Source organism: Anabrus simplex, chromosome 1 (assembly GCF_040414725.1).
Source record: "Anabrus simplex isolate iqAnaSimp1 chromosome 1, ASM4041472v1, whole genome shotgun sequence".
NCBI classification, from domain to species: Eukaryota; Metazoa; Arthropoda; class Insecta; order Orthoptera; family Tettigoniidae; genus Anabrus; species Anabrus simplex.
Window position 1 is genome coordinate 648,018,250 of NC_090265.1, and position 14,228 is coordinate 648,032,477.

The 14,228-nt window shown below is 38.2% G+C and overlaps 1 protein-coding gene across 1 annotated transcript in view; it reads right to left on the reverse strand.

The window, feature by feature from the left end:
- LOC136871672 (uncharacterized) overlaps positions 1–14,228 on the reverse strand; it is a 114,151-nt gene that overhangs the window by 14,522 nt on the left and 85,401 nt on the right. Inside the window, exons 4-6 of the mRNA XM_067145171.2 lie at positions 8,251–8,259; positions 7,769–7,868; positions 1,938–2,062 (exon numbers count right to left, since the gene is read on the reverse strand). Coding sequence (XP_067001272.1) covers positions 1,938–2,062; positions 7,769–7,868; positions 8,251–8,259 — 234 coding nt within the window. The remainder of the gene's footprint in view (positions 1–1,937; positions 2,063–7,768; positions 7,869–8,250; positions 8,260–14,228) is intronic.

Below are 14,228 nucleotides of genomic sequence, written 5' to 3' on the forward strand. Positions count from 1 at the left end.
TGTTCATGGAAGAAGCTTTGACACTCCAGGTTTCTACGCTATAAAGCAGTGTTGACCAGACGTAACATATCTAAGATAACATTCTATAAGAATTTAATTGTAGAAAGTCTACCTGTTCAATACAAGTTTGCCATTTGATAAATGGTCTAAAAAGCTACATAGGACATGTTTCTTCTCCTTGAATAAATTTTACAGATTTCATTAACTTCAATCCGTTCCAGAAGCATGACAAACAGATAACATTTGACAGCTTTCATAATTTTAAAATATTCCTCCAGCGAACCAATAGTTGTGGTAAATACAGTTGGACGCACACCTGTTACAACTAGATTCATCCAAGATTAAAGCTATGAACATTTTAAACATAGATTTTTATTGCATTTGTTGAATGTATTTTATCTCAAGTTTCTTATGTACCACTGTTTTTGTATATGTCTTTCATCTTTGTGTTATTTTAGCTGATGATGGCCTCTAGGCTAGGTTGAAACATGTCCTGTGTAGCCTTTTAGACAGACTATTTTTCAAATGGCAAACTTGTATTGAAGAGGGTGGACTTTATACAATTAAATTCTTTTATAATTTTATCTTAGATATTTAAAGTCCATACAGAATGAAGTTCATTACTTGTAACAGACATAACATCTCAACAGCTTTTTCCTGAGTTTGAGGTTTACATCATCATCATCACAAAATGACCTAAAGATTATTTTGAAAAGGAAAGAAACAACATATTACAAGTCAAAAGTGCTAATAAAGTAGCCTTCTAGAAATGTTGTTTTGTTTGTTTGTTTGTTTGTTTGTTTATTTGTTTGTTTGTTTGTTTGTTTGTTTGTTTGTTTGTTTGTTTGTTTGTTTGTTTGTTTGTTTGTTTGTTTGTTTGTTTGTTTGTTTGTTTGTTTGTTTGTTTGGTGCAGTTAGGGCTCATGGCCCTCTCTTACACTTAACCACACCATAGAGTACATAGTTACATAGTTTGAAAATTAATAAGACTGGATACTGTGCCTAGAATCTACCTAAATTAACAGAATAAAGTAGTATTGTAATAGTTATTTTTTCTAGTTATTATATCTAGAATTTCAAATGTTTTCTGATGCAGTAGAAATATGGTTGTTAACCAAAGTTCAGCAAAAGGTATCACAATTTATAATGGGTGTTTTTAGACTGGGATATAATGTAAAAAGAATTACACAGAGGTAGAGATGGGAAGAAAGACAAAAATACTAAACTTAAAAAGGTACAGCTTGTGGATTTATACAAGACAGTTAATGAAAAGAAAGGATGATTTGAAACAAACATGTAGAGGACAAGGATATCATTCAGAAGAACAGACTAATTGGGATACAAAATATCCTTTCATTATGCGAGGGCTAAGAGAATGGACTAATTTACCAGCAGAAGTCTTAAATGTAATAAGCTGAAGGAGAAGAGGAAGCAAAACAAGTATGATTCTTGTAACTCTGAGGTACCACTACCAGAACCTTCTTGACTTTCAAGATGTTGACTGAAACATAACCACCTTCTGTTTCTTCTTCGGATTGGCTCAAATCTATCAAGAAGAGATTATCTTGGCAATCAAGCCACAGAAATTGAGCCTAAGTATGACTGTCAATTGGAGTGCTCTTTGTATAAAGGGTTAGTGTTAATTTCTGTCTTCATTTATTATAATTTTTAACTACAGAGCTAACTGTATTCTCTGATCCTCAGTACCTGTTAATTTGCTAAGACTAAGCTTCCTCTTATCCATCAAAACCTTTTAAACAACTAATTTACAGGCATCATCCTATTCCATATACTGTCCTTGAATACTGATACCACATAGTTTTTAAATGGCTTTCCTCCAGATAAAAGCAAGATCAAGAATGCAGACAACTATTCCAAGTCTTACTGGTACAGTTCCATCTAGGTTCCTCTTACAAGTAGCCTGAAGTTAGATTTACCTCTGTATGATGCCACCCATGTAGCCTGTTGTGGATGTGAATCCCATGTGGACTGAGGTGGATGAGACTCTTCCACCTCACGAGGCAGATCTGGTCGCCGCCTCCTTCGTCTCCATAACTTTCCACTGAAATAATTTTTTTGTGTGTCCTGAATAATGTATCAAACTGCAGGATATGAAAGAGAGGCAACTGTCAAAAAAAAAAAAAAAAAAAAAAAAAAAAGAGGGGCAAGGTTACAGCTTGCACCTATTACTTTTTAATGAGAAACAGAACTGACTATGCATATTTAAAAAATATTAAAAAAAAGGAAATGGAAATCAGGAAAGGGAATTGCTGGTAAGGAGAGGAAATCAAAACTTTAAGATGACGAGCAGGCACAAGCTGCTATTGTTTAAATTCTTATGAAACTAGAAAGAATTCCATGCATGTAAATGTGTGAATAAACATTAGTCATACTTAAATCCAAAGAAATATCATATTGTCATATTTGTTCGATTCCCCCCCCCCGCCTAATGTTTTAGATCTGGGCTAATTCCCATTGAAATTTGTGTTTTACAAACTTAATTTGCCTCAAACTATTTAGATTCCTCTTCCTTGCTACTTCAAGTTTTAATTTTTCACTACTACTCTGTGTTAGCGCTCAAGTCTGGGCGATGATCTTATTAAAAGAAAGCACCCTGTATGTACTGACATCTCGAACTACGATGCTCCGCCTATTAACCAATTAGAGCTCTCCTCGGAAAGAATGCTTCCTTGTTGATTCTTGTTCAGCACGAGTGCGGCATTCTTGTGTTGTGAGTGGTTGAAGATGGACGCGTGCTCCATGTATCTCATGTACGAGAAGATTTCGCCCAGTGTGATGGACTACGGCTGAAGTAAACTGTGAGAGGACTCCTTCTCTCATGCCCTCAATACGTTTTTGGAGAGTTCTTCATCTTGGGAGCGTCGCAGGGTGTATATTTTTGAAATTTCACTTATATTTCTTCATCATGAGTTGTAAGTAGTAAAATGGCACTATCGCGTCATCTCCAATTATGGATTTCCTTCCGCTTCTTCGTGTATTGGAGTTTCTTTTAGTATGGAACTATTTTAAAAATTAACTGGAATATTTGTGTGTGTGGGACTCTAAATAGCATTGTACGTTCTCAACTCAGCTAAAAATCTTTATAAATATAATTAAACAAGAACATAATTCGGGTTCGTTGTAATTGAGGTGTTCATGTCTTTGAGCATGTACTGTAGTGCACTTATACTTGGAGTGAAGCTAAATTATTAAATTATTTTCTAATTACATTAAACATTTGTAAAATTATGTAATACTTTGTTTTGAAATGCTATCAAACCACCCCATGAGGTAAGGGTTGAACCTTATGGGTTCTGACCAAGAGGAAGGAAATTTTATTTAGTTTACTCTGTTCTTATTTTGATTTTCTGGGATCCTCCTTGTTTCTTTTGCATTGAATTATGCTTTTCTCCTTGTTGTTCGGGCTTGGTTTCCGTGGTTACCTTGTTTACGCTTGGATACATGGCCTTCATTGCTATGACGACGGGTAATAATTGATGGTTTAAAAAGAAAACAGAAGAGGGGATGATGATATTTTCTGATGATCTCTGAGTTTACTAACTCGTGTGGCATGTCTATTTAATTGTATTATTTCCCCTTGCTTTAATGTAATGTTGAAACTGTATTTGAGATATTTAATTTAATTTTCCATTTATTTGCTACCTGTATGAAGAGTCGTTCTAATTACTCTATCTGAACTGTGGAAAATTCTTCCTGTTGGATAGAACTCCGTGGTTAAAGTTGCATATTTTAAAGTATCATTATAAACAAATAATTATCTCAAATATCCTACTTCCTCTAGTATACTGAGGCCTCCTAGATTTTATTTAACGTTATGATTGGTCGACCATGTTTGGTAATTTAATATTAATAATAATTTAATATTAATATTAATATTAATTTAATATTAATATTTAATAATTTTATCTTAATTTATTTTTGGTCTATGATTTCACTTTCTTGCGTTGATGTTTTGCCTGTTTTTAATTTTCAATTTAATTTCTTTTGAAATAAATCACATTTATTTTCCTTTAATAAAAATACAGGTTGGTTTTCTTTTAAAAGGTAGTATCTTGATACCAGGTATTTTTAATACTTTCCACGGTTTTCTAAGACACCCTTCATCATTACAGGTAAGTCCTCTTCTTGTTCTTGTTAATGATGTTTTGTGGGTGTATGATTACGCTTCCTGTTTGTGTTATTTTAACTAGCTCATTGGTGTTCCAGCTAGTTATTTCTTATTCTCCTTGTTTATTTACTGCTGTGATCGTAGTTTGTTTTGGGTTGATCTACGTTACGGGACACTGTACATCACTTTTATGATGGCAGACTGACAGAAGCAAACATACACACGTTATCTTAAGAATTCTTCTTCTTCTCCTCCTCCTTTCATCATCCTTATCCACGGAGCTCATGAGTTGGGCAGGGGATCACTGACCTCCACCCACTCCCTTTTTTAAAATCTGCTTTACGTCGCACCGACACAGGTAGGTCTTATGGCGGCAACGATGGGATAGGAAAGGCCTAGGAGTGGAAAGGAATCAGCTGTGGCCTTAATTAAGGTATAGCCCCAGCATTTACGTGGTATGAAAATGGGAAACCACGGAAAACCATCTTCAGGGCTGCCGAAAGTGGGGTTCAAATCCACGATCTTCTGAATACAAGCACACAGCTGTGCGCCCCTAACCGCACGGCCATCTCTCCCGGTCATCCACTTCTTGCACCATTCTAGAGATGTAAGGGATGCGCATCGCTTTTAGAGTACTACTTGCTCTTTGTTCCGATGCATGCTGATATTTCATGTAGGCTCTTATAACAGTGGGTTCACTAGATCCAAAGGCATTCTATACCTGTCACATGTCATCGAGGCTGCCCCTGATCTGGAGAGCAGACTCTGCCTGTTGAATTTCATAGCTATTTCCTCCACTGGGGGACTAGCGCTCAATGAAGGGAGCTCTTCCTCCTAATCATAAGCACTGGAACCTGTGTCTACTCCCAGAAAAACACACACACTTCAGTTTCTTATGGTTAAAAACTCAGAACCATTTAACTCGGAGGGGTGATTTTGAACAGTAACAACATATTTACTTTCCTAGGTTGGTAGCCACATACTTTAGGTATATTGTTGTTCAAATAACAGGCTGCATGTGCCATGGTGTGTATCAGTTGTCGCGAACCTGATGTGCTGTTAGTAGTGATTGACATGTAAGTGAGAAAACTTGTAACGTTTTTGTAGTGTGCAAACTTTCCATTTTAAAGACTAAAGTATGTGAAATTCTTATTTGTAAATTGACTTACTTAACCTGTTAGAGTAGTTTTCAGTGTGTCATTGAGTCTGCTGCTGCTGGTGATGGTACTTGTTATACTGTTTAACCTTTCTTGAAATAGTGGGTGTGCAAGGGCATAATTTGACATGCTGCACAATTACAAATGGGTGCTTGGTATTCAGTCAAAAGGTAATTATGATAAGAAACAAAAAACTTGAGTTTGCCATTAGAGATACAGGGTCAGAGAAATAATTACATAGGAAATATTCATCAAATTAAGTCAACTCTAGAAAATAAGGTATATAGCAAACACCCTAAGAAATTTGGCAGACAGGTTTTGTCTACAGAAAAATAGGAAAATCTAGTGCATGGCATCCAATGAGCTGTACACAGGGGGGGGCTTTCCTTTTACATTGTGGGATATCAGGTACCTTATTAAAGGATACTTGTGGGAGAAATGAAAGATTTACCAAAAATCTCTTAGGTTTACATTGATCACTGTTATTTCTCAAAAGGCATTCTGAAACTCTTGGTCAGACTCAGTGAAAAACAGAAAGAGGTGTCACACCCAAGTGAGTAAAACAACTGCAATGAAATAAACAAATTTTTCATCCTATTATTGAAAATCTTCCACCATCCAACATTGCACTGTCTTATTAATTAGTATTACAGAGCTTCATTGCTTTATATTGTTTTCATTATTATTTTATATGTTCATAATATTCTTTTTTATTGATTATATTTTTACAAACATGCCTGAATTCATCCTGCGAAAGAAAAGAATTGGACATCTATTGAAAAACATAAGTATCTGAAGTCACTCCAATGTATGGGGTGAAAACGAACAGTGTTTATATGTTTTTATAAATTTTATTTTACTATTTGTTATAAAATACTATGCAATATTATGGAACTTAAATATATATCCATGGTACGCCAAAAAGGGAAAAAAATCTTGTTTTAGGTATATATATTACATTAGATATCTTCGTACAATATTTTCAGGCTGCCACAAGGACAAAGAGTATTACGGTATAACCAATCAATATTATATCACAAAAGTTTCTTCTGTTTTTGTTTTTTTAAGTTAAATGGAAACAAGGTAACTTCAAGGTGGTTGTTAAGGTTGTTATGCAGCAACATTAAAAATTCGTCAGAATTGTTTGACTTCACCCTATGATATGTTCAATGACACAGAAGAAAAGTAAAATAAAGTCCTTTGTAGACTTTTGCAAGACTTATGACAGTGTCGAGAGGGAGAATATATGGAAGATCATGATTGAGTTTGGCATTCCCACCAAGATGGTATGCATGGCCAAAATCTGCATGGAAGACTTATCCAGCAGAATGAAGAGAGACTACAACTTGTCACACCCCTTCAAGTACAGAACTGGTGTCCAACAAGATTTTCAATCTAGTCCTAGAGAAGGTAGTCAGATGTGCTTTACTGAACAAAAGTGGACTAAAACTCAATGGAGTGCACAAAATCATTCATTATGCAGACAGTTTAAATGTTATTTAAGACAAGGCTGAATACGTGGAGTAGATCACTTTGCTGATTGACAAGAATACAAAGAAAGTTGGAGACTGGATATAAACACTAAGGAGACCAAGTACCTCAAAGTTAATGAAGAAGTTGACTCTGGGATTGACAGCGTTAGAGTTGGTGACAGAATCTTTGATAAGGTTTCAGTCTTGACATACCTGGGTGCCATACTGTATCAGCAAAATCATGCCAAGGAAGATGTCCAGAGTCACATTAGATCTGCAGAAGCTACATACGTGTCTTTGTTTCAGTCGCGTGTTCTCTCTAATATCACAAAGGTTTGCCTCTACAACACTGTTATCCCTCCACTGTAGTCCCTCACAAAACATGACTGACATCGCCCTTCAGCTTTTTAAGATAAAATACTGCGGCAAATCTGAGTTTATTGGAGGAATCTGGAGACACCAAAGTAATACAGACATTGCACATTAAAGAAAACCAAATATCAGCTAAGTCATCAGGGGGAGACAAGTCCAGTGGATTAGACATATCAAGTGCATGTCAGATAAGATAGAACGGTTAAGAGGATCTGGAAGGGAAGCCTGATGGAGAAATAGCCTCTGGGGAGACCTCTGGGATGTTGTAGACATCAACTGATGGAAGACCTGACAGCTGGATGATTAATGGGAAATTGGTGCTTACTTGCACAAGATTGTAGCAGCTGGTGAGGTGTTGTGAATTCAGCCCAAAGTTACCCTGACTGATAGCACCAGGATAAGAAGAATTGTATCAGTGACTAAAATAGTAGATCTTTAAACTATCAATTTGTCAACTGTTTGTTTCATTTTAATTGAAAATTTTGGAACTCATGCAGTGAAATATTAAGTCACCGTTATCGACTATTATAGGCTTGCTTTAATGCCTTTCGTATTGAAGTATATTTTATTATGTACACAAATAAACCAAGAAGAGCAATAATTCAGAAGGGCAATTTTTATGGAGATACAGTACTCACCAATTACAGAAGAGCTTTATCCCGAGGTACACCATGGCTCCAATAGTCATCACAATGATGCCAGGGATGATGAGGTCCCGTACTGGATCAAATTTGTTGGCTATTATTCAAAAAAATAATTCCAAAATGACATGTATTATAGCTTATAACCTTGTAAGAGATCAATGCATTTAAAAAACGAAGAAGAAGAAGAAGAAGAAGAAGAAGAAGAAGAAGAAGAAAGTCTGAATGAGGGAGTCGTGGTTTCTTGCAGAGTGTCAGGTCATTAATCTACAGTTATTTTGACATATATTTTTATTTATTTATGTTATTGTATATATACACTAGTGTCCAAAAGTTAAGCATAAGTTACGCGTAAGCAGGGCAACAGGAAATAGACCGCAAATCGCACGACATATGCACCTACCAACCTTAAGTGTTCGCTCTGTATAGGAAAGGAGTGTTACCTGCTCTGACCAGCGCCGTAACCGCAAGGTAAACACAACCAGTGTCTGCGCCCCATATTCGCGCAGTCCTGTTTGCCCTGTTATAGTGTGCGGAATGTAGTCTCGTGGTGAACGTGACAACATAATGGCACAATGACGCCATTTGGACCCCGTTTTTCAGGGTAGAATACTCGGCCGCCTGGAGGCAGGCCATACACAGACTGAAGTCGCTGTATCCTTGAATGTGCCACGAAGTGTCATTTCTAGGCTTTGGAGACAATTTCGAGACACAGGAGATGTTAGTCGTAGGCCAGTACCAGGTCGACCAAGGGTAACCACCCCAGAGCAGGACCGATATCTGGCCTTAACCGCCCGACGACATCGGAGTGCACCTGCAAGACAATTGTTGGCGGAGCTTGCAGCCGTCTCAGGGGTTGCCGTTTCCCGGCAAACTGTGTACCGGAGGCTCAGAACAACAGGGCTGTTTGTCCGACGTCCAGCGGTGTGCGTCCCGCTCATTCCAGCACAGAAGCTATTTAAATCAGCTAAGGTCTGAATAATTAATCATTTAGGTAAAAGTACCTTGGTTTCATTCATGATATAATCCTAATAGTAAAATAAATAAGAATGTACTAATAATTGACCATGATATGATGTTTGAGCAACCTATAATAATAATTGGAAGAAGTAGGGCAATTTCTACATCAAAGATGAGAAAGATTACAGCGACTAAAGAAAATCGTAAAGAGAAGGGGAGGCGTGCTGAACTTTTGGGATCAAACCCACACTCAAAAAAAAAAAAAAATACACCTGCTAAAATTATAGATCCAGAGATAGGGGCTTCTCCTAAAAAATTATACAAAATAATAAACACACCCCTGCTGTAACCAATGTTGATGAGTGAACCAAAGCTGATATGGGTGTTGGAGCAGCCATGGCTGCTGGTATTCACCCATATAATGAAAATGAAAACCTACAACCTGTTTTCCAGTCATTGACCGGTTCAGGGATGTAATGAATGAAACATATATATATAGCCTGTTATTACAATGGGGTCGCCACTCCCAAGGTGATTTATTATTAATGAGTGATAAATGCTATGAAATGATAATGGAGAGTGTTGCTGGAATGAAAGACGACAGGGAAAACCGAAGTACCCGGAGAAAAACCTGTCCCTCCTCCGCTTTGTCCAGCACAAATCTCACATGGAATCACAGGGATTTGAACCACGGTATCCAGCGGTGAGAGGCCGACGCGCTGCCATCTGAGCCTCGGAGGCTCTTCACCCATATAATATGAAAGATAATCACAAAGGTAGCTCTAATGCAAGTGTTAATACTAAATGTCTAGAGCTTGTAAAAATATAAGGGAATAATACTGTGGAGCTGTTAATATCGAAACTGGACCATGAATGAATGAATGGAGGCATGTGCTCTTCACAGATGAATCCCGCTTCAGTTTGCAGAACGATTCCTGTCGCACATTAATCTGGAGAGAACCCGGTAGCCGATACAACCACAGGAACATTGTGGAACGGGACCAGTATGGTGGTGGTGGCGTCATGGTGTAGGGCGGCATCATGTTGATGGCTGCATGGATCCGCACATCTTGATGGTTGGTCCGAGGAACACTGTTAACACTCGAAGATACAGGGATGAGGTACTGAGACCAATGTTTGACTCTTCAGAGGTGCGGTTGGTCCATACTTCCTCTTAATGGACGATAATGCCCGACTGCACTGCGCTGCTCTGGTGGATGAATTTCTGGCTGGGGAAGACATTCATCGCATGGACTGGCCAGCGAGGTTTGCGGATCTGAATCCTGTAGAACATACCTGGGATGCATTGGGGAGGCGAATTGCATCCCGTCGGCCTCCACCAAGGACCCTCCAAGACCTTCACATTGCCCTTTTGGAAGAATGGGATTGACTGCCACAAGAGCTCTTGGACCATCTGATAGAGAGCATGCCATGTCGCTGCGATGCATGTGTGGTTGTTAAGGGTAACCATACACCCTATTAACAGCATATTTTGTTGTGGAAGTCATAGCCAAGTTTTGTTAGTTGTTGTCAAAGGTGTACCTTAGCTGTCAGAACCTGACACTGTTTTTTCTGGACAAGTTGTGTGACATATGGTGTGTGATTCAGCTTCCGTTCGTTAGCAATCTGTCTGACATTCCTATCAGGTGGTATGGCCTCATTTAGTGATTTATGCTTAACTTTTGGACTCTAGTGTATATACAGAGTGTACCAAAACTCGACGGCAAACCTTTAGGAATGGATTCCTCACATTGAGAGAAGAAAGAAAGGTTATGACAACATGGGTCTGGAAACATATACTTACAGATTTATTCAAACTTTGTGACACAAATTAATGATAGTAATAATTTACATGTCCTGTATGCTGCAAAAAAATTTGAGACACTGGTTACAATTGTTACATAAGTAATCATATTGTGAATGAATCTGATGTGTGTCTTAAAATACTTTAGCTCTCACACATGATATCTGATCATCTTTCAGCTCAGCCATTTCTAATAACACGTCTGTGATTAGTGATTGTGGTTTGCAGTCTGCTTACGTAAGTAAGTAAGGAAGTGAAGTTAAGTAGCCGTATGTGATTTGGTGCATGGTGTCCGTTTTTGTGGTTAACAGTAATTGTGGTTTGCAGGCCGCACCGAAGTGCTCAGGTACACAAACACAGAGCTTGTGAGCATGCATTACATGTATGGTTTGGCAGATGGTAATGCATTGAAGACACGTCGCTTGTGTCAGGAACGATACCCAAGGCGCAGACTGCTGGTCCAAAAGACATTTGAAGGAATCCATCACCACCTCTGTGAGCATGGGAGTTTCACACGTCACCAGGCGGTCAATCAGTACAACAGTCAAGGAGGAGGAAGCTGTACTCAACGCTGTGCAGAGGAATAGGCCGCACATGACGATCTGGAGACTGCTATGAGAAAACCTGTTGTATCCATATCATCTGCAGCGTGTACAAGCCTTGTCTCCTGCAGGTTATCCTGCAAGAGTATCGTTCTGCCGGTGGTTCCTACAACAATGCAGCGTGACACCTAACTTCGCAGCTTCTGTGTTGTTCACAGATGAAGCAACATTCACAAGAGATGAAATACAGAATTTCCGTAATCAATCCATGTAGAGTGATACGAATCTTCATGCAATCATCCAATCTTCTCATCAACAGAGGTTCGCCATTAATATCTGGGCAGGCATTGTAGGCGATTCCTTGTTTGGACCCTACGTTCTTCCAAATAGGCTTAGTGGACAGAACTACACAAATTTCTTGCATACTGCATTGCCTGATTACTTAGGAGACGTGCCACTTACATCCCGTCGTCAAATGTTTTTCATGCATAATGGTGCTCCCACACATTTCAGTCTGCCTGCCCGCAGGTACCTGAATACCCATTTTCCTGAGCGCTGGATAGATAGAGGAGGACCGATTGCTTGGAAACCACGCTCTACTGACTTGAACCCCCTGGACTTTTACCTGTGGGGACACGTTAAATCTGTTGTGTATGCGACTCCTGTTCCTGATGAAGCAACTTGATGTGAGCACATTGTGACAACCTGTCAGGCAGTACGCACTACACCAGGCATTTTTGATCATGTGTGTAACTCCATGCAACGATGAACGGAAGCTTGCATTCAAGCTGAAGGTCGTCACTTTGAACATTTCATCTGATACATGCTCAAAGTGTTTCAGCTGCCATTAGAGAAGTACGGTGTAAATGTACAAAAGTTTGAATAAATCTGTAAGTATATGTTTCTGGACCCATGTTGTCATAACCTTTTTTTCTTCTCTATGTGAGGAATCCATTCCTAAAATTTTACTGTCGAGTTTTGGTACATCCTGTATATATAGATTACTTTCCAATTTATGGGTTTCCGAACGTGACAGAGTATACCATACCCATTGTTGGTGGGCCTAGAGTTGGTGATGTCGCTGCCTGTTGCTTGTACCTTTTCACTGACATGTAAATTTTAAGCAGTAACCTTTACACTGAGTTTCCCAGAACCATTAGAGAACCAAAGAAAATGCATGTGACCTCTTTTTGTAGAAAACAGAATTTTAAAAAACACGTACACATTGGCCCATTATTTTGGTTTTTAGCAGATAAAATTTGTGCAAGTTCAGTAAATAGCTGCATGCTAATGACCACAATTTAGAAAAGGTTGATTAATTATTGAAAAATTAGAATAGGCCTGTATTTGAACTGAATATCTTAGGTATAAACCAAACCAAACCCCATGGTGCAACAGCCCCGAACAGCCATGGCCTACCAAGTGACTGCTGCTCAGCCTGAAGGCCTGCTGATTACGAGGTGTCATGTGGTCAGCACGACGGATCCTCTCGGCTGTTATTCTTCGTTTTCTAGGCCTTGGCCGCTATCTCACCGTCAGATAGCTCCTCAATTGTAATCATGTAGGCTGAGTGGACCTCAAACCAGCCCTCAGATGCAGGTAAAAATCCTTGACCTGGCCGGGAATCGAACTCGGGGCCTCCGGGTAAGAGGCAGGCACCCTACCCCTACATCGTGGGGCTGGCATATCTTAGGTATAACCTTACCTAATTTCAGCTTTTGATTCAGTAATTTAGGCATGATTGATAAAAAATGAAGAGACATCTGATTTAAGATTACTATTACATGAGATGAAAATCACCTTATTGGTGCGTATCGACTGTAGTTCACAATTATTGAGAAAAAACTTGGTTTATCCACGTATTCAATACTATATAAATTCAATCAATGAGGTTAATACAAGTTACATCAACATTGCAGACATGTTTAAACCCTTTTGGGTCATCATCAGTACATTACAATAAGACAATAAAATTATGAACAATTTGATTAAGATAAAAAAAATCTCCTTTGGAGAATTATGGTGTTCAGTATCTATGGTTGAGATATTAAAACATTACGGTAGATGAATTAGTAATATTTTTAATTGAGAACATTCTTCATTATAGAAGTTCTTGAGAGTTCTGTTACTAAAATACATGGTTTGTTAAAATCAGTCATTGACCTATGTTGTTAAAACTGTGAACGGAATAGTGTGTTAGGTATTGTTTAAGTCTTTCGATATATATTCTCAAATTCTAATAATGGGAGTTAATGTTCCTTGTTTGGATGTTGATCCTAATCAATGAGCTAGAATAACATAGAGAGGCGGAATCATTGCTTGGTTAATGCTAATTGAACAAACGTCCACCGTGTTTTCAGTGGTCACATAAGCAAGGGGTCGTAGCTGTCGAATGACAAAAAATATTGAAAATATGCATTATAGAATCACTGGTGCAAAATTAGAGACAGTTAGCCAAAAGTTTAGAACATCAATTATCATAGAGTCCGAATAGCACCACTTCATCCACGTTGCAGCGCGAGCCAACATTACAGTCAGCTGATTGTAGTGTAGTTCGTATAAGGAGAATCGTCATACAGTGACATACGAACAGGTCACTTAATAAGAAGGCAAGCACTGCCCTGCTTGGCTGTTATGGTTAAGCGTAAATTACAATAGAAACCGTGGACATAAATGAGTATTTATAAAGGAAGTCTGTAAGACAAAAAAGACCGACAGGTTACAACCTCATTATGAACATATTTTTAAATGTATTGCATCCCCACGAGTAGCACTATAATTGTTTAATGTATTTATTTATTTATTTATTTATTTATTTATTTATTTATTTATTTATTTATTTATTTATTTATTTATTTATTTACTGGGTGAGTTGGCCGTGCAATTAGGGCTGCGCAACTGTGAGCTTGCATCCAGGAGATAGTGGGTTTGAACCCCACTGTTGGTAGCCCTGAAGATGGTTTTCTGTGGTTTCCCATTTTTGCACCAGGCAAATGCTGGGACTGTACTTTAATTAAGGCCACGGCCGCTTCCTTCCCACTCCTAGGCCTTTCCATACCATTATCACCATAAGACTTAATCTATGTCGGTGTGAGGTTAAACAAATTATTATTTTTAAAATATTTATTCATTTATTTATTTTTGCTATTTT